The sequence below is a fragment of the Athene cunicularia genome, assembly GCF_003259725.1.
Source record: "Athene cunicularia isolate RWA chromosome 8 unlocalized genomic scaffold, athCun1 chr8_part1, whole genome shotgun sequence".
NCBI classification, from domain to species: domain Eukaryota; kingdom Metazoa; phylum Chordata; class Aves; order Strigiformes; family Strigidae; genus Athene; species Athene cunicularia.
The window spans coordinates 32,094,827-32,118,698 of NW_020799109.1; the positions used below are offsets into that span (position 1 = coordinate 32,094,827).

The 23,872-nt window shown below is 40.0% G+C and overlaps 1 protein-coding gene across 4 annotated transcripts in view; it reads left to right on the forward strand.

Moving 5' to 3' along the window:
* The window catches only part of SMG7 (SMG7, nonsense mediated mRNA decay factor), a 48,985-nt gene that overhangs the window by 11,401 nt on the left and 13,712 nt on the right, over positions 1-23,872 (forward strand). For 3 of the 4 annotated variants that reach the window (XM_026853808.1, XM_026853811.1, XM_026853810.1), the window contains exons 3-15: positions 4,274-4,305; positions 5,547-5,664; positions 6,696-6,828; positions 10,168-10,339; positions 11,152-11,223; positions 12,199-12,349; positions 12,690-12,825; positions 15,301-15,463; positions 16,502-16,658; positions 19,497-19,567; positions 19,904-19,964; positions 20,605-20,724; positions 21,754-22,186. In XM_026853808.1, the coding sequence (XP_026709609.1) occupies positions 4,274-4,305; positions 5,547-5,664; positions 6,696-6,828; positions 10,168-10,339; positions 11,152-11,223; positions 12,199-12,349; positions 12,690-12,825; positions 15,301-15,463; positions 16,502-16,658; positions 19,497-19,567; positions 19,904-19,964; positions 20,605-20,724; positions 21,754-22,186 (1,819 nt within the window). The remainder of the gene's footprint in view (positions 1-4,273; positions 4,306-5,546; positions 5,665-6,695; positions 6,829-10,167; positions 10,340-11,151; positions 11,224-12,198; positions 12,350-12,689; positions 12,826-15,300; positions 15,464-16,501; positions 16,659-19,496; positions 19,568-19,903; positions 19,965-20,604; positions 20,725-21,753; positions 22,187-23,872) is intronic. The other variant, XM_026853809.1, reaches the window with a different exon arrangement.

The window sequence follows — 23,872 nt, forward strand, 5'->3', positions numbered from 1 at the left end:
GTGCTTGACAGTGAAGCTTGTTATCAAAACTGTGCTTCTGTAGTACAGATACTGCAGATGCAGTGTAGTATATGCAGAACTGAAAAATTGTTCTGAGTGCTTTGAATTATAATGGAAGTGAAGAATAGATACTGAAGCAGAGATGAGCTGGTTTGGGGGCAACAGTAAAATAGATCCATTTGTTTAGTGATACATGTTCAAAGTCAGGTGGCAGTAAGAGAATTAGAAAACTTAATTTGAGGTTGACGTTTTAGCCTGGAAGAGAGAACTGGTGGTTCAGTGTGTGGATTTCAGCCTTTTCCAAGGGCCTGTTGTACAAAGGCAGTGATCAGGAGCTCTGCATAACAGCTGGGTGTGCTATGGCCAGGACTGTGTGCAGCAGAGAGGTTGGCACTTGAGAAAACTTCTGGACTATCACTGAGCGATAGAACGGTTACAGAAGGAGGTTGTATGATGATCTTTTTTGTAGGATTTTAAGAGGACATTAAGCAAATGTCCTAGTGTAAAAGTGCAAGTGGGACTACATGATCTTTTGATCTACATTTCAGCCTCTTAGTGTGATGGTTTGAACACTTGAAAATGTGTATATGGGAGAGACATCCCTGTATTTATGGAGTTTGTTTTCTGTAGTGTTTAGTAGCTTAAGGGAAATGCCCAGTTTTCATTTCCTGCTTAGGGAAAACTTAATGGATCAAGAATGGTAAAAACTTAAAAATGGAAAAACAAAATGTGTCTGTCTTGTCTTCCTTTGCTAAAACTGGTGGTTCGTTGCAGGCTAACTGTAGTGTCTGATTCCCACAAGTTACAGCAAACCAGGACTTTATATATTGCCAGGTTCTTAAGAGAAGAAACGTTTGCCATCTGTGGCTACTTAATGTTATGCCTTCACAGCTTCAAAACAAAGTCCTGACTTCTGTATTTTAAAATTTTAAAGCTTTTCAAATATTTGAATAAAATGAAAATTCCTTTAGCTGTCAAGCTATTTCACTGAATGGAGTGGAAGGCTTTTGTGGTTTTGTTCCCAGTTGAACTAAAGTATGGACTGAATTTATATTTGGTTAGGAAATTGTAAAGAATAGCTATCACAGTATAGTAAGATTATATAATCTAACAGATACTTGAAATATAATTTTTGAACTATGGTTTGTGCTTATTTGGCTTTGGACCAACAAACTTGGGGAAACTTGACTTGAATACTGAACTGCTGAGTTCAACTGGGCAAGGAAGCACTTGAGAATATTTTTGAAGTGATAAAATATATAAGCAAGCTGTACCAAGTTTGGGAGACAGGGTATTTTTACACCACTGTGAGTCATTCTAATGCAATTTCAGTATGAGGCAAGGAAATACGTGGACAAAAAGGTTTGTTAAAAGATGCTTGATGATATGAGGAGCCATTTGCACTGTCAGAAACTCTTGCTGTTATCAGTGAACTCTGAGTTGTGCCCACTAGGAGTCTCTGAACACCAGCAAAGGCTATTCAGTAAAGTCTGTTCAAGGAACAGGCAATGCATCTTTTCTCTTGGGATGCTAATGTTTTGTCACTGATGCAGAACAGGTTTGGTACCCAGGCTGCCTCTTTTATTCTGGCTTAGCAACAGTAGATGCAGCTGTTTGAATTAACAAGTTGATTTTAGGTGGAAATGAGAAAGAGCATGCTAATGTTAGACCTACTTTACTAATTCCTTTGTCCCCTAGGAAGTATTGAAATAACTTCTATACATTTTATTAAAAATTATAGTGATAATCCCCTCAGTGTTGCAAGCTTATAAAATATAAAAGGCAGTTTGTTTTACAGCTAGTGAAGAAATTGGCACTAAAGGCTCTCATTTTGTGAGTCCATGAGTATTATCTTCCAAAAAAGATGTTCTAAAAATAACGTTTTTAGTAAAAGTTCAGGTCCAGCCATATTGTTAGGGCTATGCATTTACAGAGCATCTGTCAGCAGTTGCACTGACGAAAGGGTTGAGTGTCTACATCTAAATGTTTCAGGCAGTAGCTGGTCAAAACTTCATAAAAGTCAAGCCTTTAAAATGGTGCTATTTTAAAAGATTAGTACTTAACATAGTGGAAGGTGGTTCTGCACAAGTAACTTTCAGAGGAGCAGTTCTTAACTTGTAAAGGGTAGAGCCTTTTTGCCTGGAGAAGAATACTGGGCTTGTGTTTGCCAGAGCAGTACTGTGTCCCCTGCTTGTGCTGAGCCTCTCAGTAGGGTTCTTGGCTTTGGCAATGCAGATGGTGTTCTCAGCTCAAAGAAAACGTTTGCACAACTGGCAGGTGTTTAAAGTGCCAGCCAAATTGTATTAACTTGGCCAGCTGTTCAAAAAGAGAGACTTCAGCACCTGAGCAAGTCAGTTTTTCCTCCTGAGCACAGTAGCATTTCTAGCTGCCAAGTCATAGCATCGCAGAACTGGCTCAGCTTTGTGCTTGACTAGACTTGCAGGTCAGCATTGAGGAGGCTCCTGAGGCGCAGCACCACAGAAGATTGCCATCCTTTGTCGACTCTTCTTAGCTGTTTGAGGGGGGGAGGAAAGATCTGCTATTTCCCATCCTGCGGGGGAGGGAGAGGGGGGAAGGGGGGGGGAAGGGACATCGGCGAGGCACCTTGCATTAACTCCATGTGGACAAGACAGAAATCTTTCATGGGCTTTCAGCTTTCTTGTGCCACAATATCTAAAATTTTCATTGCTTGCCTGATGGTAGTAATAGGTTATCTCTTCTTCCAGTGTTCTCTGTTGTTAGTAGTTGGAAAAAAAGTTGGTAAAACACCTTCTTGAAAGAAATAAGCTAAAAAAAGATATCTTAAATAGTTTAAGTTTGTGAAGCAGGTGAGTAATGTACAGATTTAATTCTGGCACCAGTTAAGATATTTATAACTCTAATAAAGCCCTTGGAACATCACGTTTCTTCTTGGGTGGTACACTGGTGAATATGGTGAGTTGATATAGATAATTTTTGCATTTAATACATAGAAATTTTATGAAGGGACTTAGTAATATACATCTTCCTACTGAAGCGCTGGCACTGTTATGCTGTTTTTCTAATCCAGATGTAGATCTCAAAACCTTCCCTATAATTTGTGGCCAGTAGGTAGAACCCAGAACAACCTGAAAAACTGTTTTTACAGTCACCACAACTTCACACTGGCAATATATGCTTGTTTTTGAAGCCTCTTTAGGGATTAGGTGGTGCTTTTTCCTAGCTCCCCATTCTTTCCCAAGCTGGCATCTGACTTTTATGTTAGTCACAATGCAATTTTCATCTAGTTTTCTTGCTGAGGGAAGCAGGTGGAAGCGGGTATTTCATATGCTAGGAAGATTCCAATGTCTGGTATGGAAAGCTTGCACACTCTGAAATATGTGTAAACACTTGAGTGTAGCAAAAGCAAAGGGTCATGTTTCTCCAAAACCCAGTCATATTTGGCAGGCTTGTGTCCCTTCTGGCTCTGCCTTCCCTGTGTTAATTCTGTGTCAGTCAGGCCAGCAGGTTGCCTCTTGAAGTCTTAAGTACTACTGATACAGTGCTTAACTGTAACATCTTGACTGTCTGCTCTATCCAGCCATTGATGATCATTTGTAAATATTTATTTAATGAGGACTCTGTCCTGGTGTTCCCCTATTTGAGAAACTATTTGCCGGCCTCCACCAGCAGTGGGAATTTGCAGAGGATGTTCAGCAAAGGAGTGGTAGTTGATCACCTGTAGTTGCCATTCTTTCTGTATGTTCTTTTTTTCTGGAAAACCTGATCAAACCATGACTTTAGGGAGGCAGTACAAGGAAGAGAGGTAATTTAGAAAGCCATAGACTTTTTATTGCCTCTCTTTAAGGAAAAATAATGTAGCACAGAGGGTCAGGAATGCTGTAGCAATGTGCTGACAGGCACTGCTGGGAGTTTGCTTCACTCTCTGGTTACTGCATTTCACGTGTAACAACTTAAATTCCCAGTTACAGGTAAGCAGGTATCATTAATGGTAGGACACTGCTGCCAGGTAAAGCTTAAAATATAGTGTGTTTTCTAGTTTGTATTTTTTCTGAAAGACTTAAGCTAAGCAGGGAAAAGTGAATAGCTGACTTGTTATGGTATGAATTAGAAAAAAATCATACTGTTAAACAACAGTAGCTGCATGGGGTCAACTATAGCAGTGTAGGTTATAGGTAGTCTCTACAGAGCTGGCCCCACTTTCTCTATTCACTGTTGCATGAATGTACTTTAGCATAATTCAGTTATTTTGATCAGTCTCTTTCTAATTTATTGTATTATTGCTTTCTTACAGGCAGGCAGAAGTCCTGAAGGCTGACATGACAGGTAATTGCCTTTATGATATAGTTGATCTAGCTGCTAATACTTGATTCCTGTTTTATTTTCCTTTTGAGTTCCTTATGCTTCTTATTCTTAAGAATTCTCTGGAAAGTGTGTGACATTATGTTAAAGGTTTGTCCTCTGTATATAAATAAATAGCGCTTTAACAACTGTGCCTCTCTCTACTGTGTCTAAAAATACACATTTTTAAAGTTGACTTTGGGTGTTTTAAAGCATTTGGAGATGGAGATCACACCCCTACTTCTGTCCCAGAGCCTCCTGTCCAGACTACCACAGGAACTGTTGTATTTGGGATTAGCCAGGACCTGTGTGGTTTTGAGAAACTTGGGTGATGGAAAGGTTGATCTGAATGCTACCACATGTGTTATGAAAGTGTAGTCTATAGATGCTGTAAAATGCTACAGGCTATGTTGTAAGCTCTGTGTATTTATGGGAAATGGAAATAGTTTGTATTAATGTATCAGCCACACCACACAAGTAGCTTGCATATGCTCAGCCTTGCTTACCTCCTTGGTGTAGTACATGTAGCAGGTTGATGTAGCCCCTGCAGGAACTGCCGGGATCCACCTGAGCTGGCAGGAGTGGCTACACCATCAGCAGAATGGCTTCCCTGCTGCCAGACCCATCCCTTGTGCTCCCACAGCCCCAGCTCAGGTGATTTTACAAGGCATGGGAAATTGGACTCTATAACTCAAGATAGCAGGGAGCTGTGTTTGCATTCACCTTCAGTGGTGGAAAGCAGGTGGCTACCCAGGAGTTAGGAAATGGCAAGCATGCAGTAGCACTTGCCCACAATGTTCTCCTAAACACCAGCAGTGTTGGCTCCAGGGATTGTCCTGTTTAGCATCCCTCAATTGATTTCTCTTAATTTTTTCAGGCTACTCTGGAAACTTCTAAAAATTAATCCAGTGGCAAGAAGTTCTGCAGCTTAGTGACATGGAGAATCACCACCTCCTGTCCGTTCTGGTTTTTGTAACTTGCCAGCTTATGACTTTGCTCATGTCTAGTTCTGGTGTTGTAGGAGACCAATCAGTTAATCCCCAGTCCCTCTGTAGTTCTTGTATTTCACTGTTCTGATGAATCTGTGATAAAAGTGGGTGTTTGGCATTGGGTATCTTACACTGTGCTATGTTCTTTCCTTTGGTAGGTGAGTGAAAAATCAGTTGGAATAACTCTTGAGTGTTACAAAAACTGCTGTGTCTTTGTTTATTCTTTTTGTTGCTCAGATTCGAAGCTGGGTCCAGCAGAAGTCTGGACGTCCAGACAGGCTCTACAGGACTTATATCAGAAAATGCTAGTGACTGATTTGGAATATGCTTTAGATAAAAAAGTGGAGCAGGACCTGTAAGTACCTCAGTAAATTTTTGTGTGTGTGTGTGTATATGTGTATATATATATATATGGAATCTGGACTGACAGGCAGGAAACTCTGAGCCTACCAGAAAAGCAGTTGTGTGCTATGAAATGGTTGTCTTCCTTTAAAATGAGGTGTGCTGCAGGTGAAACATGAGAATGCACTGCAGAGTTGAAGAGCAGCATTCAATAGGTTAGTATTTTACCTCTGGCAATTAGCAGCAGCTGTGTCATGCAGGAGTAAGTTTTGATGAGCTAGATGGTAGGGAGAGAGGAAAGAAATATCAGTCTTATCAGTCTTCTGGGCTGTTGTGGAAGACCTGAAGTTTGGAGTTTCCAGAAAGGAGGAGGTTTGCCTGTTGTGATCACCTAGAGCTTTGAGCAGTGTCTAACAGGAGTTGAGTAGCTGCCAAAGACCCTCAATTTAAGCCCTCTGAGGTAGGGCTTGGGCAGAGGGAGGAATATCAGGAGAGAACTTTCTTAATGTGCCATGATGAGCACCTCAGTATCAGTGGAAGATCCTTCTGGATTTTCTCCATGCCTTGAGTCTATTCCCTGTTATTTAAGATGCAGACATGGCTTGTAACAGGTTTAGTTAAGAGAAGCACGTGATTCTTCTGTCACTCTGAGGGAAGCAAGATAAGTAGGCTGGCTGAGTTCTGTCTATGCCTCCAGATGCTGAATGATTTTTAACTGAAATTTCTATACCCCACATCCTCTTTTCAGAAGAGCTATGTTGCCTAAAACAAAACAATTACAGGCAAATATTAATGCTGTTAGTGTTAGCTATATTTGCTGTTAGTGTTAGCTATATAGTATCACGATCTCTTTCTCGAGATGAGGAAAGGTAGTTCTTCCATATTTAACATTATTTCTAATCTGAATCTGAATGTTGTCTGAATTTGAATAATCTTCGTTTCCATGTCTGGTGCTATGTGATTAAACAGTTCTTTCCTGTTGCTTATGCTATCTGCATTAAGACACTTCCAAAGTAAAAGGGAAAATGCTTCTTTTGTTTTCAGTTGGAATCATGCCTTTAAAAATCAAATCACAACGCTACAGGGTCAGGCGAAAAATAGAGCAAATCCAAATCGGAGCGAAGTTCAGGCGAATCTTTCCCTGTTCTTAGAGGCAGCTAGTGGCTTCTACACACAGGTGAGTGGCAAAAAATACGTTGGCTGTGGTAGGTTTGCATAGTCTGGAAGCAAGTGTGCTTCAGCCTTACACTGCTTGCATGTGGGTCCTTTACAAAGTTTTGGCTGTCAGACCTCTTGTGGTGCTCCAGCAACTGCGTGAGACATAAGCTCCAATATCCTACCAGTATGTAATCTCTTTGAGGAAAAGCAGAAAGGATAAGTTTTAGATAGGTAAAATTTATCCTTTTTTCCTTGCGTAGGAAACTGTTGCTGTCCTGGCTCAAGCAGTATACCTTGATAAAACCGGTGCTCTCTGTAGAAAGTGTCTACAGAGCTGGTAATGTGCTTCCTTTTGATCAGCCACAGCCTTGAGCTGACCTGAAACTTCTGTGAATCTAGTAGTTGTTTTGCTGCTCCATAAAAACATGGCAACAGTTTAAGCTCCCTTCTAATAGGATCTACTTTAAAGCCTAAACCCCACTGCTTTGGGTAAGATCAAAGGTGCGTTTAGCCCCGTAATTTGTCTTTTACACTAGTCTGTTCTGACTGCTCTGAGAGCATTAAGCAGCAGGAAAACATAGAATGATACTTCCTTGCTCTAGTCTCTTGCTTTCTGGCTTTACGTTTGTTGCCTTCTTGAGCTAGTTTGTATCTGAATCATCTAACTATGAGGAGGCCTGGCCTTCACTGACTCTCCAGTCCCTCTTGAAGCCATGTATTCTGGTCTCTGCAGTGATCTGTAGTGAAGAATTCCGTATTTTAATTGTAATGTTTAAGAGTAGCAGTGACACAAAAAACCCTCAAGCCCAACAAATGTGTTAACTGATGATTTCATTGTACTCTTAGTTCTTTTTTTCTGCCATTTCTCTAAAAATTCCAATTTACCTTCTCACTACTATATATGAATGTGGGCTATTGTTGTAATCCTTTTCCATTTTGAAAAATGTGAGACTTCCCCTAGATAGTGAAGGATAAGCAAAGACAGTTTTGTTCTTGGCTCCAATTATTCAAGAACCAGCAATAGGTGCAGAATTCTAAAAATGCAGAAGCACTGAGGATGTGTGATGCCTTCATGTTTTGTGCTTTGTTCTGTGTCTCTTCTTTGCAACTCCTAACACCAATGATGAGCACTGAGTTAATGCTTTCTAAGAACTGTCTGTACATACTACATACATATTTGAATACGGCTTTGTTTTGACTAATACCTAACTTGGTGCCCACCACAGTTGTGCATTTAAGTAGGGTTGTTGGCCCCAGGAGTATTATATATAATTTACGACATACAATGTCTTACTGTTTTTTTTGTTCAAGACTCCCAGGCTTAAAAGCACATCTTCAGTCTTAATTCTGTATTTTTGTCAACAATTATTTAGATATTGCAGACTTCAGTTATAGGAACTGTTTTTCCCTTCAAGCAAAACTTTGAGTGCTTTTGAGTGAAGCATCTTGTGTGAGGTTTTCAGTTAATTGTAAATTACTATTCATGTGTTTATTCCTTATTGCCAGTTTTTTGCCCATACTCTCTTTCCAGTGTTAGATTTCAGCTTGTAGGTTATAGAGAATAGGGGTTGGTGTGTGATAATGGCCTTAATAAAGTGATTTGCCTTTCTTTCCCGTTTTCCCCTCATTTGGTATATGCTTCAGCAGCACTGTTGCTGCTGAATATCTCAAGTTATGGTCTGACTAGACTTTGTCCTGGCTAATTTGCATAGTATTCAGGTTGCAACATGCACAGTAGGTCATTCTTACTGTATCAATTCCTAGGTTAATTCTGAACATCGACAAAGCAACCCCACAACCCCTTTTTTTTTCCAGAATCTGTGTGATTATTATTTTTTGGAAAGTTGCTTATTTGAAGCAGCCAGTTTGACAGGCTGTGGCATGGTTGCCAAAGGGTTTACACCATTTTCGCCATTTGTATTGTAAAAGCCTTGTTCTTCCCTGCGGTGTATTGGGGAATTTTGCTCTTTTTGTGTATGACACTACAGACTGGGTCGTCTTTCTCTGTTTGCTGTGATGTTAATCTCCCATTTTTAGTCTGAAGATTTTGCTCAGGCAAGATACCAGCTCTCCAACTGCAAGGCCTGTGTAAATGACATCTTTGAAAGAGAGCATGACTTCTCCTAATTCAGCATGTTGGAAGATGTCAAGTTTCTCTTTTATCCAGCTTTCATCTGTGAGATCCCTCTCGTTTAGGCATTTGTATCTACTCTATAAAAGACAGAGCAAAAGGGGAGGGAGGTCTAACAAACCTTTTTCTGCAGCAAGCAAAAGCACTACATTGCATGTTTAGCTGTTGACAGAGTGTGCATCTCTGTCAGCCCTGGGCTTTCTATATACATCTGGAAGTGGAACCCTGCTGCAGGTCTGTTTTTTGCCAGCTGGGAGGAAGTCTGTCAGTTCCTACTTGCATTTTTAAGCTGTAACACAGTAGAACAAACACTTTTCATTGCTATGTGGTTACTGTTACTTTCCAGAATATTTGCTGGAGTCATCAGGAAAAACTTCAAAAGCAGTAATTGAAGTGGCAAAGTTCAGGTTTTCCTTCAGTCAGCTTCTGAGGTATTTGGTCAAGTAGCTGATGCTTTGTTCTTTGAAAGAGTCTCACTGTTAGCTTAGCAGAAATATTTACTGACAACTCAGCCACTGAACTCTTAGCCAATATTGCCTTGCATTGCCTACAAATTTGATTTTGTTCTGGGTTCCCTCTAAAGCTTAAGCCAGGGGAATACTTTTCTTACATTGGAACAGGCTTCTTTGGAGGATGAATGTCAGTCCTGTCTCTGAATTGTCTCTGAATTGTCTCTGAATTGTCTCTGAATTGTCTCTGAATTGTCTCTGAATTGTCTCTGAATTGTCTCTGAATTGTCTCTGAATTGTCTCTGAATTGTCTCTGAATTGTCTCTGAATTGTCTCTGAATTGTCGTCACATCATCAAGGTATAAATAAGACTGGGTTCCTTTTGTGTGTCCCACTTAAACACACACACACACGCCCTCCAGAAAAACCCAAATCAAAAAAACCCCAACAAAACCTGAAAATCTAACAAGACTTGTAGACCTCTAATAGTCTCCCTCCATTGATGCATACTTAGTAATTTAAGTATTACAGGAGTTGAGTTGCTTTCTGGTTCGAGATGCACAGCTCTTTCGGGGCAGAATAATGCATTATAGTTCTCAATGACTTCCGTATGGAGAATGTAATTTAAAGTCTTGCTTTCAATAACCTAGGCTTGTTGACTTTAAATATGTTTAGGTAATTCATGCCTCTGAGAGATGCTCTGTTAGTTTTGTCTATTGTTTCAATGCTTTTCTGATTACTGTCTCTAGCTGCTACTGAACCAGACCTGTTTTTCTAGTTATTACAGGAATTGTGCACAGTTTTTAATGTAGACTTGCCATGTCGTGTAAAGTCTTCCCAGCTGGGAATCATTAGCAATAAACAGACGCACACCAGCGCCATAGTGAAGCCGCAGTCTAGCTCATGCTCTTACATCTGCCAGCACTGCCTTGTCCATCTTGGAGATATCGGTGAGTTTTTTTGAAGGAAAAATAGGTGAGACATTAAGTTCTACCTGTATTCAGCCCTCATGAAGAGAGATCTGTACATCCCACGGGCCAAATATGCTGCAAATTAGTAGCTGATGGTATGTTGGTGGTTGCTATGGCGGGAAAGGTCTGGAAAGTAATGCTGTTACATTTCTGATGTGCATTACACATTAACGCATGGAGAGAGTTAACCACTAGTTTTCAGTGATTTGCTAGAATCTGTCTTCTAGCATAGGAGATGGCTGATAGGCGTAGTTAAATGTTGAAACCAATAACACAAAAGCTTGTTGTAGCTGGCTTAGCATAACTCTCCATTTCAAACATTACTGTTAAATCTTATATGTAAAAGCAACAGTTAGAAATCCAGCCTTTCATAAACCAAGTTTCTTTTTTACATTAAGTACAACAGGTTTACTTCTTTGTTGATGAGAGTAGAACTGTGTTGTAAGAAGCTTTCTTTTCACAGGAATCTGCAATTGCTTTTGTAATAAAAGCAGATTTAGTTGCTGATCGTGCAAAGAAGTATGAAAAATTTGTGTAGCTGTCTGGATGTGATGCTGTTGGCATAGCATCTTTCTAAATAAGAACTGAGAAGCTTTCCAGTAAGATCTGAGGAAAAATAACTGCCTTCACATTTGGTGTTTAGAATCTTCATGATGCTTCATGTAATTTTGTGTTCTTCTGATGGCTATTTCTAAAATAATAGTAAAATGCTCTTCGGGTTGTATTAAACTAAGTACAAGGTAGTTGAATTTTTTGTCTTAACTTTTTTGTTGTTGTTGTTGTTTTCTTAGCTCGCTATAGGAATCAGACCAGCCAGGCAGAGTCTTACTACAGACATGCAGCTCAGCTTGTCCCTTCTAATGGTGAGTCAGGGTTTGTTTTAGGTTCATAATTCCAAAGGAAGATTTGGGGTATTGTTTTTCTTGTGTGGCAGTTGGAAACTTGTGATTTTTATATCAGCCTCCCTTCCCAGATACCCAAAACAGTCATGCAACAAAGCCTGACTCATTGATAAATCAGTTAGATAACAGCTGTTTACCTGGTCTGTGTCACTTGGTCTCCTTTTTATGAAGATTTAAAAACAAAGAACCTAATACAGCTTCACTCCAAGGCTTCACTATTGCTACATTATACTGTTACATTCATACATTATAATTAATGAACACTTGCCTACCAGCATCATTTTTTTCTTTTATTGTTTGTTCACATGCCAGTTTATAAAGTTTAGTAGCTAAAATTGGATTTTGCAAGTTGTCATGAAAGTTAAGAGCTGCTTTATTTCAGGGATCTAGCTTTTTAGCTGTTGGCTTACAGTGGTCCAAAATAGGGATGGTGAGAGAAGGATAAATCATTTTTAAGCCAGACTGCTGAAACCAGTAATTCAATTTTTTAGCCAGTTATAGTGTACCTGAAAAAGTCTCCATATTCTAACTGTAGAAATTTTTACTCACTAGACAAATAGGAACAACTGCTGACAGCTGGATTTGCCTCATGAGGTAAAACTGGGCTAGATTTTGTCCAAATAGATAAATGTTGGTGGTGAAACCTTTGTTTTGATAGTATCTTCTTATTTAGACAAAAAACTTATGCCATATTTAAAACACACACACACACACTGGAAAAAAACCCCCGACAAAACAAAACCTACACCCCAAATTTGGAAGCTTTTTAATTTGAGTGATACTGGTATAAGGCTGGGGTGAAAGCATCAGCAGATGAATCTGAACATTGTCTGTTGAACAAGTTAGGAGTTTGTGCTCCCATTCCAAGTGAACATATTTATTCTGGAATCTAGCACATTTCACTCCATGACAACTTGTGTCTGTTTTCTTCCTTAGGTCAGCCTTATAATCAGTTGGCCATTCTAGCTTCCTCCAAAGGAGATCACTTGACCACCATTTTCTACTACTGCAGAAGCATTGCTGTGAAGTTCCCTTTCCCAGCTGCCTCCACTAACCTACAGAAAGCACTTTCTAAAGCACTGGAAAGGTAAGACTAAACATAATGTATTTGTGCTTGGATGAGATGGAGGAGACTTCTTCCAGATGTACCTCTGTTGCCAGGAGTTATTTATATTTGGTAGTAGAAACAGAAATTCCTTGACCCTTGTCCAGTCAGAGCATCCATACACATGTATAGAACAAATAGTTTGTGCCTGGCATGCTCCTGAGTGTGAGTAGTGAATGCAGGAAATAAGCATTTGTGCCAACATGAAAAAGTAGCTTTGCATGAGCATTCCTCCTTTCCTGAACTACGCAGAAAAAGTTTGTAATGCTATGTACAGCTTAATTCCAAAGACTGAAGTCAGGTATTTCTGTTCTGGATGTAGTCGTGATGAGGTGAAGACTCGATGGAATGTGTCTGACTTCATCAAGGCGTTTATTAAATTCCATGGCCATGTGTACCTGAGTAAGAGCTTGGAGAAGCTGAGCCCTCTTCGAGAAAAGCTGGAAGAACAGTTCAAGGTTAGTTCTAACAACATATTAGTTACTGTATTGAGGAGAGTATTTTCAGCAGCTGAGTTCTGAAATTACAGTCCAATAGTAACTTTTTCACATATTAAAATACAGGAAGCTCAAGTAGCCAGTTACAGAAGGTTTGCATCGCAGCTAACACTCGGTAGTTCTGTTGACTTCTGCAAATAGTAGGGTTTTTTTCCCATTTGTCATGTGCTGTGTTGTTGGTGGAAATACAGGAGAAATCAATGACTATAGCTGATTTTTCTGCTCTTTAACCTGGATGATTCTTGGATACCTGTGAAGAGCACTTGATTCATTTGGGAAGTCTTGGCTCAGCTTCCTGAAGAATTGAGAGCTTCATTTTTGGATGGTGTTCATTCACTCCCACTGGTTATTAAGGCTGCTTTTAATCTTCCTCAGACAACTTGCCTCTCCTGTCAGTGGTTTGCCTTTAAAACCAATGTTCCAGTACAGCCTTAATTTGTGTGTAGACTAGAACTATTCAGAACACGTTTCCTTTGGAAAATCCAGGAGTACCCTTTAATTATGTAGCTAGATCAATAAGTTGGGCAATATAGCCAAGATTGAAACAAAGGGAATTTTTAAGGTATTTATACAAGGTAGTACTGTTTCAAAGTGGACTTTGTATTAACTGTTGCGTGGCTTTTGGAAACCACTCTGCTTCAGCATCTTCATTTGTGCCGAATGAGCAGGTAGTATGGATATGTTCAACAGAGCAAATGTAGTGGATGCTTTTCCAAATTAAGAAAGGGGGACACAGTCTTAGCAATATAAAGAATTACAAGTGTTCTTTACAGTGCCTGTTTGTGTGTTTTGCATTGAATTTGGCTGCTAGAGCTAGGTCCAAATGTTCCTTAAAACGGACAAAACTCACAACTTATGAATTGTATGAGCTTTGAACGTGAACTGCTTGAACACTGGGAGTTAAAGCAGTGTTGTTTCAAAATTAAATAATTGTATCTTGGCTGTTGAGCAAGTACTGCTTTTTCCACAATGCTTATAATCAATAATTATGAGCATTGCTCAGGCATGTGGAGCAGTCTGATTTTTCTGAACTGATCCAGGGTGTTGAGAGAGCTAATTGAGCCCTGCTTTGTTGCTTAGATTACTTTTTTGTTTATATTTAGCAAATTAAGCCTTATGTTGCATGAGAGCAACTCTTCTGACTTAAATGGGTTGAATGGATGTGAAATTTGCTGTATGGCGGATAATTACTTGTAACTGTGTGGCTGATTTTTACCTCTGAATGAGAGTGGTCGTAGGGCTGGGAGTGTTCAGCCAGGCCCACGGTTCTACTGCTGACAGCTCTGCCAGTTTGAGTTGTTGGCTGTAGAGTGCTTCATGCCCTTAACTAAAAATCAAGGTGGCACATGTGCACTTGGAGCCCAAACCTTCTCTGTTGCTTATGCTGGTTAATCCACTTGTCTCCCTGACTTCTGTGTCTGAAGATAACAACTTGGCTGTGGTTTAGGATATCTCCTTTTTTTTTTTTTTCCCCCATTATGCTTCAAAAGAAGCTGTCCTGGTTCAGCTGGGATAGGGTTAAGAAAGAGAGGGGGAAGGGATCTCCAGCCAGGTTATTCATACCATGCTGACATCAGGTCCAGGTGCTCCGAACTTGCTTCCTTGTGGCTTTGGTTGCAGGAAGCACGGGGCTGTCCGTATCCATTACGGTATTTCTCTGGATATCTTTTGTCTTGTTTACTGTTATTACTGTCTACTGTTATCATTGCTACTGTTGTTGTTCAGATTGTTTATCATACTGTTGTATTAAATTTCTTCTTATTTTAACCTGGGTTTGTGCCTCACTGCCAGCCTGACTGGCTGAGGGTGGGGGAGGGGCAAGGGTAATGTGGTTTCCGTTCCTGACAGGGCTTAAACCACCACAGAAGCATTAAAGGTTCTTCTCTTGTTCTGAGAAAGGTGTCTTTTACAACATAGTTACTGAAATGCATTTATAGATAGCTCATGCTATTTTAGTTCACCACAGCATTCCATGACCCATGAAGTCAGATGTGGAATTAGTCTTTAATACATAACCACCCAGTAGTTGAATTTTCCTGGGGTGTTTTTTTTAAAATGTTACCTTCTCCATGCTGTTTCTTCAAAAGACTGAAAAAGACAGTGGATATACATGCCTCTGCAATTCTTGTGGTTGCATTGCAATGCTGTCATTGAACATTAAAGTTGCACTTGCTCTGAAAGAGAACCATATCCAAGGGGATGTTGGTTTTTTTTTTGTGCATATGAGTTGGTATATGAGTAAAAATCTTGGCTTAACAGCTGTCCTCCTGAGAAGCCCAATGCTGTGTTAATAAGGATGACCTGAAAATAAAATCTAAAATGAATGTTGCCTTAAGGGCAGAAGCCTTAGTCAAGCAGTGAAGTAGCAATCACTAATCCTTTCAACTGTGTGCTTTACCATATAAAAATACATCCTTTGTACATGTGTCTTTGCAGAGGTTGTTATTCCAAAAGGCCTTCAATTCTCAGCAGTTAGTACATATTACTGTTATCAATCTGTTTCAACTACATCACCTGCGAGACTTCAGCAATGAAACAGAGCAGCACAGCTACAGCCAGGATGAGCATCTCTGCTGGACACAGTTACTGGCTCTCTTCAGTAAGTATGAAAACTAGCTGATTTTTGTATTTCCTTTTCATATGGATCCATTAGGAATTTGCTGTCAGTATGTAGCTTAATGGTTGTGTGAGGTGATGAGAATAGACATTATAGGAGAAAGTTGAGAGAACACGGTTGTGCAGGATCATTTAGCAGTGCTGACTAATGCTGAATCTATATGCCCTGGATTTTCTGTTTGAAGCCTTACAGAACTCTGCGTCCTTTCCCTTGTTCTGAAGGAGCACTTTAGTGTGGGTGCAAAGTTAGAGCCACTTTGGCAGTGGGTAATACTGCATGTGAGGGGCCGTTTCACAGCTGCCTGCAGTGCGGTTTGAGTTCCCTTGAATGGAGCTAGTTCTGATTCAGCAGGACTGAAGTTGAAGCTGACTGGACTAGGACCTCACCTGCTTCTGTGCTCTTGATAATATCAGTGGGGAGATAAGCAGGAGTGAAGAGCATTTTAGTCACATAGTGCTGATTTGCTTAACCTGATCCAGCCCATGATCAGCCTGGCCTTGTTCATAAGCACCTAAATTTCTGAATAGCTGAATTTCTCCAGATTGAAGCCTGGAGTTGATTCTGAAAACACCGTGGTCACACTGGTGTGGTTACTGTTTCTCAGCTTGTGTGCCCTAATGGGTCTGAGCTGGGTGCTTGGCTGCAGAGCTAGCTCTGGTGCATTTGTGTGCCTGCTGACCTGGGAGAGTGAATAAAATGCTGGTAGATAGTCGAGTTAATAATTTTGAATAAATAAATGAATTATATTTTTGTAATGGGTTTGTCTCGCTGGATTTGTTAACTTACTGGATGGTTTGCCATGACACTTAAAAAGGAGAGACGGGGAAAAAAAACATGAAGATTTTACTTTATGGTGCAAAACTGTTGAAAAAAAGATGTTCTGATCTGTTGGTGGATTGATTAAGGTTTAAGTAATTGGGCTACTTTGTTCTAAAGAACTAACTATGGTTAGCTTTAAAGTGTCATTCCTGCATCATTTGATGTGGTTTGGTTTTGTTTTTTTTCCTGCTCTGTTTCTAGTGTCCTTTCTTGGAGTTTTGTGCAAGTGTCCTTTACAAAATGACTACCAGGAGGACTCTGGGGCTGCATATCCTCTTCCAGCTGTGAAGGTTTCAATGGACTGGCTGAAACTTAGGCCCAGTGTTTTCCAGGAGGCAGTGGTTGATGAAAGACGGTAGTGAGTGTTAATCTTGCTTTTGATACATTTAATTGCATAAAGTAATAATAACTGATAACACACGGATTAGTAATGGGAAGAATGATTGTGTAACTCATTATTACAGACATCAAAATTATAGAGAATGTATGTGCTAAAAAGTTCATTAAAAATGAGACTTCTGGGCTACATAAGAAAATGCACTGTTTTAATTGGGTTGATGTTTGCATGTAACTTTTTAACATCAGTGTGATCTACTTTATAATGTCTGTCTCAAGCATGACTACTGACTGTACCCTTAGTCTAATCTATTGTAATGACTTCTCAGATTTATTGAGGTAGGAGGCAGAAGAATAAACTTAATTTTGTGCATTAAGCCATCTCTTGGGCAGTGCTGGAATCCAGTTTTCTTGGCTCATCATCCAGGAATTCAACTGAGTTTAGTAGAGTAGGTATTTAAATGTAGCACAGGCATTACTGTTCTGGACTGTTGCTCTGATTTTTCATTTCTGCCTCTAATCTCATAAATTTAGGCTTAAATAGTTCAAAACTCACCAATTTTTTATAGCCTGATAATTTTCATGAATTATAGCAATTTAATAAAGTGTTTCTGACCTGTAAGGTCTTTCTTCAGATCAGAGTGACTGACACAGTTGAAAGAGTATTTTTCCTAGAATGGTCACTTTAAGGAAAACAGTGTGAAACCAGCTTGCTTAGCTAATCTTGTGCGATGCACCCCAGTGTTTTCAGTTCTCTTGGCAGTGTGCTGCAAGATGCAATTCTAGCCAAAGCTCACATTTTCTGTACGTTAATGTATGGGTAGCAGGGGTCTCTATAACCTCTGTTTGCTAAATCAGTAATAAGACTTGCTCAGATGTGTGCAAAACCTAAAACCCTGGAGCTTTGGGAACAATTCTGGGGTTTCTGAAGGCAAGATTAAGGAAAATAAGGGTTCACAAATAGTTTTGAGATGGCAATAATTATTACTGTGTGCATATTCTGAAAGAAGACTATAGCAGTATTTTAATAGGGAAGATTACTACTTCATATAAAGTAGTCTTTGCAAAGAGTTGGCCAGAGTAGGTCCTTCTGCCCATAAAATTATCAGGTTCTCTTTAAAGAACATGCCTGGGTTTTGAATCCTGGTGTGCTAACATGATATTCTCAGGTACCGTCCTACACAGTTATGAGGTGAGCAGTAAACAGCTGTAAACTGCACACCTGAACTTGAAAAAAAAGTTAAGTACCACTGAGATTTGTCAAAATGGGTGTTAGTAACCATTACATTTTTTGGCTCTCAAAAGTTGAGATGGCTGTCCATCTTCCCCATTATTTGTAAGGATGAGAGTTTTCTTTGTATTTCTATTCAGAGATCCTAAGGAAGATAATTATTTGCAGGCTACACACAGTTGGCTTTATTGGCCTCTGTTTAATAACCTGATGTGTGTTTTATATTGAAAAGGCTTTCTTACCCTGATTTCATACTTAATTTTGCTCTTGGTTCGAGAAATAATCCTTATTTCTTTTTAAACTTTCAGTTGTCCCCACTCTGTGCTTATTTTCCTGTGGATAATTAATCCTACCCTAAAACTGTATGAACAGCTGAACTAGGAAGGAAACATATTTACCTAGAAAAATAGATGAATCTGAAGGCAAGAACTGAGGACAGAAATGGCTATATCACTACTAGTATGTGTTCTTTGGAAATGAGTTTTCCAAACCTGCCTTTTGGAAGCCACATTAGGTCTACTTTTACATCAGTCTCTTTAGAGATCTCTTATTATGAAATCTCATTATTTCAAATGTTGTACAGGAAGATTGGAGCTTACTGTAGGTTGCAACAGACTCACACTCTCCCTTTTCTCCTCCTGTTCCTTCTCAGTTATGGGAAGGAGCTATTGCTTAGTTCAGTGTAGAGAATAAACAGGCATGTTTCCAATCCCTGCAGTGTGCAGGAAAGTGGCTGACCTCAGGCTGTCAGGTGCTCATTGCATTCTCCAGTCCAGGTGATGGTTGACAGCCGAAAGCCTCATTGAGGGAGGATGCATCAATTTCACTAACACCAAGCACAGTGTGCACCTTCCTCACATAGCTTTCTGTTGCCTCCATGGACTTGGTGCCCATCACTAAAGCATAAGAAGGATGCTTAGATTTTTGGGTTGGAGCTTTTAAAAAAACAGGAGAAAGCAGCCTGTAGGTGGCAGTTAAACGTCACCCATGCAGTGATTGTTGAGATTTTAAAATTATTTGCTCCGTGGCCTTTGTAAAGAATTTCCAGTCATTGCTTGTACTGGTGTTCCAGTGCAAGGCAGGGAGACTGCCATTTAACCTCTATTTTAATGGTCTTACTCAGTGCAAGTCTGTCTTAGACTGTCTTACCTTTCTGGTAATGGTTTCAGTGCTACAGTACAGTGTTAATGTTCACAGAACAGAGTACTTCTGCACACCTGTATTGTGATAAATTGTTCTGCTTCTCAACTGATTAATTTACTGTGCCTTGAGAGCAGTCAGCTTTGGACTGGAAAACACGGATTGCAAAGAGGTGCTCTGAACTTCTGATCATGCAGTAGTTTTGTCTAGTTAAATTCTTAGTAGGCTGTCTGGCTTACTGGATACTGAAACAGTATGCTGCTGAGTCTGGCTTGGCTGCCTTGGTAACTTCAGACTGACTTTTAAAAAAACTTTTAAATTCTTCAAGAAAGTGATCTTTTTCCCTGACGCTTGAGAGAAACTTTAACTTTTCTTGGGAATCAAAGGATTAATGGAAGCTGTGACTAACAGAGTTCAATATTTTCTTAGTAAGGTGGGTAGATTCTGTATTTTGTAGTTTTCACTTACAGTTTGTTTTCTGATTTGTAGCATATGGCCCTGGCTGATTTCTCTTCTAAACAGCTTCCAGCCTCGTGAAGAAGATCTATCCAATAATAATGGTAAGGATGCTTTTAGTCTGTGCTGTAAAGAACTGGGAACAATGCCCATTTTTCCTGATGTTGTGGGGAATTGCGGTTGAAGAGCAAATAAGGGAGCAAGTTGCCTTCTAGTATTAGGGAATATGAATACTTTGCAAATGCTGCTTTCTTGTGCCAAGCAGACTTTGCTCTGCTTTATCATTCCTGAGCTCATCAGCTTGCAGGGTGGACTAGTATAGATGAGCATGTTAATAAAACGCTTTACTATGTACAGTGACCTTGCTGAGTTACCTACTTAGAATACTGTACTCAGTGCATCTGTGCTTTCCTTAATGCTGTTTACTGTCTATTCCCCAGCAACCCCGCTTCCAGAAGAATTTGAGTTGCAAGGATTCCTAGCTCTGAGGCCCTCTTTCAGGTGGGTGACAGCTGAAGAAAACTATACTCTTCCTGAAATCATTACTTTGATAGATGTTGACTTGTTCCTTACAAATTATTCATGACTAATGTGTGGATTGAGGTAGGTATCTTTGCAAAACAACTGCAGTAGACAATGTAGTAAAACTCTGGGGAAAGTAATGAGCTTATAATATCGCTCATGCCTTTTTTTGTTTTTCTTCTGTAGTCTTCAGAGTAGTAAATTGAAAGGGGAAAAATATAAGAAGTGAGGAACAGAATACTTTTACATGAGATCTGCTTGATGTATTTTGTTTGCTGATTTTTTCACTGTCTTTGTGCCCCTGTGCCTAACATCCTGCAAAAATGCTGACTAAGTACTAGATGCATTCACTCAACTACTTCTGTGATTTTGATTATCACACAGATGAGCTTTCAGCCTTCTGTTTTTTAAAAAACACCAAACCTCTTTAATGTAGATGCATCACACCAGAAGAGAATTGCATCTGTAAATCAGACATCTAACAGTCATGTTTTGAATAGGATCTGGTGAAATTTCACACTTCCAGCTGGTCAGTGTTACTCTCTTGTATTTCTAAAGAAATATGATGTTGCAGAGAGTGTGTAATTTAATATTATTCTCTGTCCTGTGTCAATACTAGGAACTTGGATTTTTCCAAAGGCCACCAGGCAATTACAGGAGATAAGGAGGGGCAACAACGTCGGATACGGCAACAGCGTCTGATCTTCACTGGCAAATGGATTGCTGATAACCAGCCGAGGTAATTGCAAGTAGCATCTGTGTTTCAGTTGATGGAGTAAGCTTAGGTAATGCAGGTGCTGAAGTTGAACTTCATGTTTCTCAAGATTTGACACAACAGTTCGATAAGTGAATGCAAGATTCTGGCAGCACTGATAACATGTTCTGTGGGTCAGCATGCCATTGCTTCATAGACTGATTATGATAGCTATCCTGGTTTTGGCTGGGGTAGAGCTAACTTTCTTCTTAGGAGCTGGTACATTGCTGTGGTTTGGATTCAGGGTGAGAATAATGTTGATAACACTGAGGTTTTAGTTGTTGCTAAGTAGTGCTTATCTCTTAAGTCAAGGATTTTTTAGTTTCCCATGCTCTGCCAGTGAGGGGATGCACAAGAAGCTGGGAGGGAGTGTGGCCAGGACAGTTGACCCACAGTAGCCAAATGGGTCTTCCATACCACAGGGCCTTGTGCTCGGTATATGAACTCGGAGGGGGTGGGGTTGCGGGGCGCAGATCATTGCTCTGGTGTTAATCAGCAGGTGGTGAGCAGTGGCATCATGTGTCACTTGTCTTGGATTTTATTTCTCTTATTGTTATATTCCTCTTCATTATTATTATTATTGCTACTATTATTTAACTCTGTTTTAGTTATTAAACTGTTCTTATCTCAACCCATGAGTTTTACTTTTTTTTTGACTCTCCCTCATGTTCCACTGGAAGGGAGGAGAAGTGAGCAAGTGGCTGCATGATACTTGATTGCTGGCTGGGGTTAAACCACAACAATAGGGAATTCATTTCTAGTAAAGCATCATGTTTGAGTCCTTTTTAGTGGTACTGCAGCACAACTAAGTGGAAACAGTATTTGAAGTGGTACCAAGAGCATTGGTATGTGAGCGTGTAACATGCTAGAGAATGCCCTTAGCTGGGGTTTTTGTTTCTGGAGTGGAAAGGCATGGTGGATATGCTGCCTTTCTACTTTTCTAATTTGGGGAAGTGGGTTACCCTGTGGAAAGCTATTCTTACTCACTTTTCAATTCCTTTCTGTCTTTTTCAGGTTGATTCAGTGTGAAAATGAGGTAGGAAAGCTGTTGTTTTTGACAGAAATCCCAGAATTATTACTAGACGACTCTAGTGAAGCCAAGGAGAGCCTCGCCTTGCAGGAAACATCTTTTGCAGAGCCACTATCTACAGATGGGAGCCCTGGACTCAAATCCGTTCTGTCCTCTGGCAGAAGCCTGAACAACTGTGACACAGGAGAAAAACCAATGGTCACGTTCAAAGAGAACATCAAGCCACGGGAAACTAACAGAGAGCAAGGGCGAATCTATCCCACTAAAGATGTAGGTAGGGAAAGACGGGACTATAGCAAAGGGATAGTAGCCAATAAGAATGATGGAAAGAAGGATAACAATAAAAGAAAGAATGAAACCAAGAAATGCAGCTTGGATAAGATACAGGAAGCAGGAAAACAGAATGTGGCAGTTCAGGTAAGCCTTTACATCAAAGGAATACTATGTCTTAGGCAGTGTGATGTTTGCGTCACCATCACTGTTTATATAGAGTTGAGGCCTCACTGTGGGCCCTGCAGGTACAGCTAATGCACAAAAGAAATGGAAACACATCTATCTCAAAGAACACGTATTAGTGATCTTTGGGTCCCTGCCCTTTTCCTTGATGCTGTCTCAGTTTGTCATTGTGGAAAAGGTAGGGATTGATGAAAGGTAATTTTGCTATGCTAACTTAAAAACCAGGTTTCTCCCTGTTGTTCCGCAAATATTCAGGCTACCAAGGCAGTTTGCATGGCCAGGTCTTAGTAATGCTCTTGGTCTGTTGTGAAGTAACTGAGTACTCTGCATTTTTGGTTCAGTTGACTTTTGTGCACATTCAATAAATTAAACACATCACAAAAGCACCCAGTTATTCATGTGGAATAAGATCCTCCATACTGTGCATGCAGTCAGGTGGCCCTGTGTGGAAGTAAGGAAAGGTACACTGCACGTAAACTGTAATTTCTGAGCTCAGGCACTTGCTCAAAATTGTTGGTTTTCATATCAGCTACTCTTTTGAGTCATATTTTTGAGACATGCTTTTTTCCCCTATTTCTATGAGCATTATGTACAAAAATGCTCACCTTGTAAGTAGATAGTGAATTTACTGGTCTGACTTCCATTGACTTGTAGTAAATAAGGGTATAGAGTTTCAGGGTTGATCTGGTCTGTACCTGGATAGTTTGGCTGCATCTTGGTCATTCTCTGATGACATCTGGAGGCAGTTAGTGTTAGTGACAGACTTTATTATTTCCTGAGAAACTGTGTCATTTCTTCACTGTTCTTGCAAGTGGAAATTATTTCCTAGTGCACTTCATCTCTCTTGCCTCTGTGGAAGCCTATTACTGCTTCCCAGGACAGGTTTGCAGAATAACTTAAGTTTTCCTCTTTGCAACTGCTCTGAAAACCTGTGTAATTGAGGTCGTCTTTTCCCCAGGCTAGACAAACCAGCTCTTTCAGTCTTTCTGGGTTGTGGTGTTAGGACCTTTGGATCATTCTTCTTCTCATTATTTGCTGTTAAACAGCATTGCTGTGTAATGAAAGGTCTGAACTGACAGTGTTGTTCAGTTCGTTTTGCAGGGGTCCTGCCAAGGGGGTAAGGGGGAGTAGCCTATAGAAACAATGTGACGATCATTCATGAGTCACTGAACAAGAGTGTGATATCTGAAAAACAACTTGGGCGAGTTAGAATAGCAGGTTTCTTATTTGTTGAACATGTCTGGAATGTGGTTGCAGGCCTGAGCATAACTCCTGGTTTCAGTGTTCCTGCCCCTGTCTTGCAGAAGAAAGACTTAAGGGCGATAAAACCCACCAGATCTTCTGAGAAGTATGGGTAGTTTTTTGGATAGGGAAGATATTTTAATTCTAACGCAGCTGATATATCAAAAATTTACTTGTTTTAGGCTTAAGTTTTTCCTGTGTTATCTCTTATTTCAAACCCAGCTGCAGCGGAATCTGTTCCGATGTGGTTGGTCACTCTTCATCTCTTGTTGAATAGAAGCTAATTTTGACCTTATGTTATAGTTCCATCAGATATATTTGTTATGGCAACTGTTACAGTGAAATGCCTTTTGTTTTATGTAGTTAAATGGACTTGTTTATCCAGACCTACTCCTGACTGAGGAG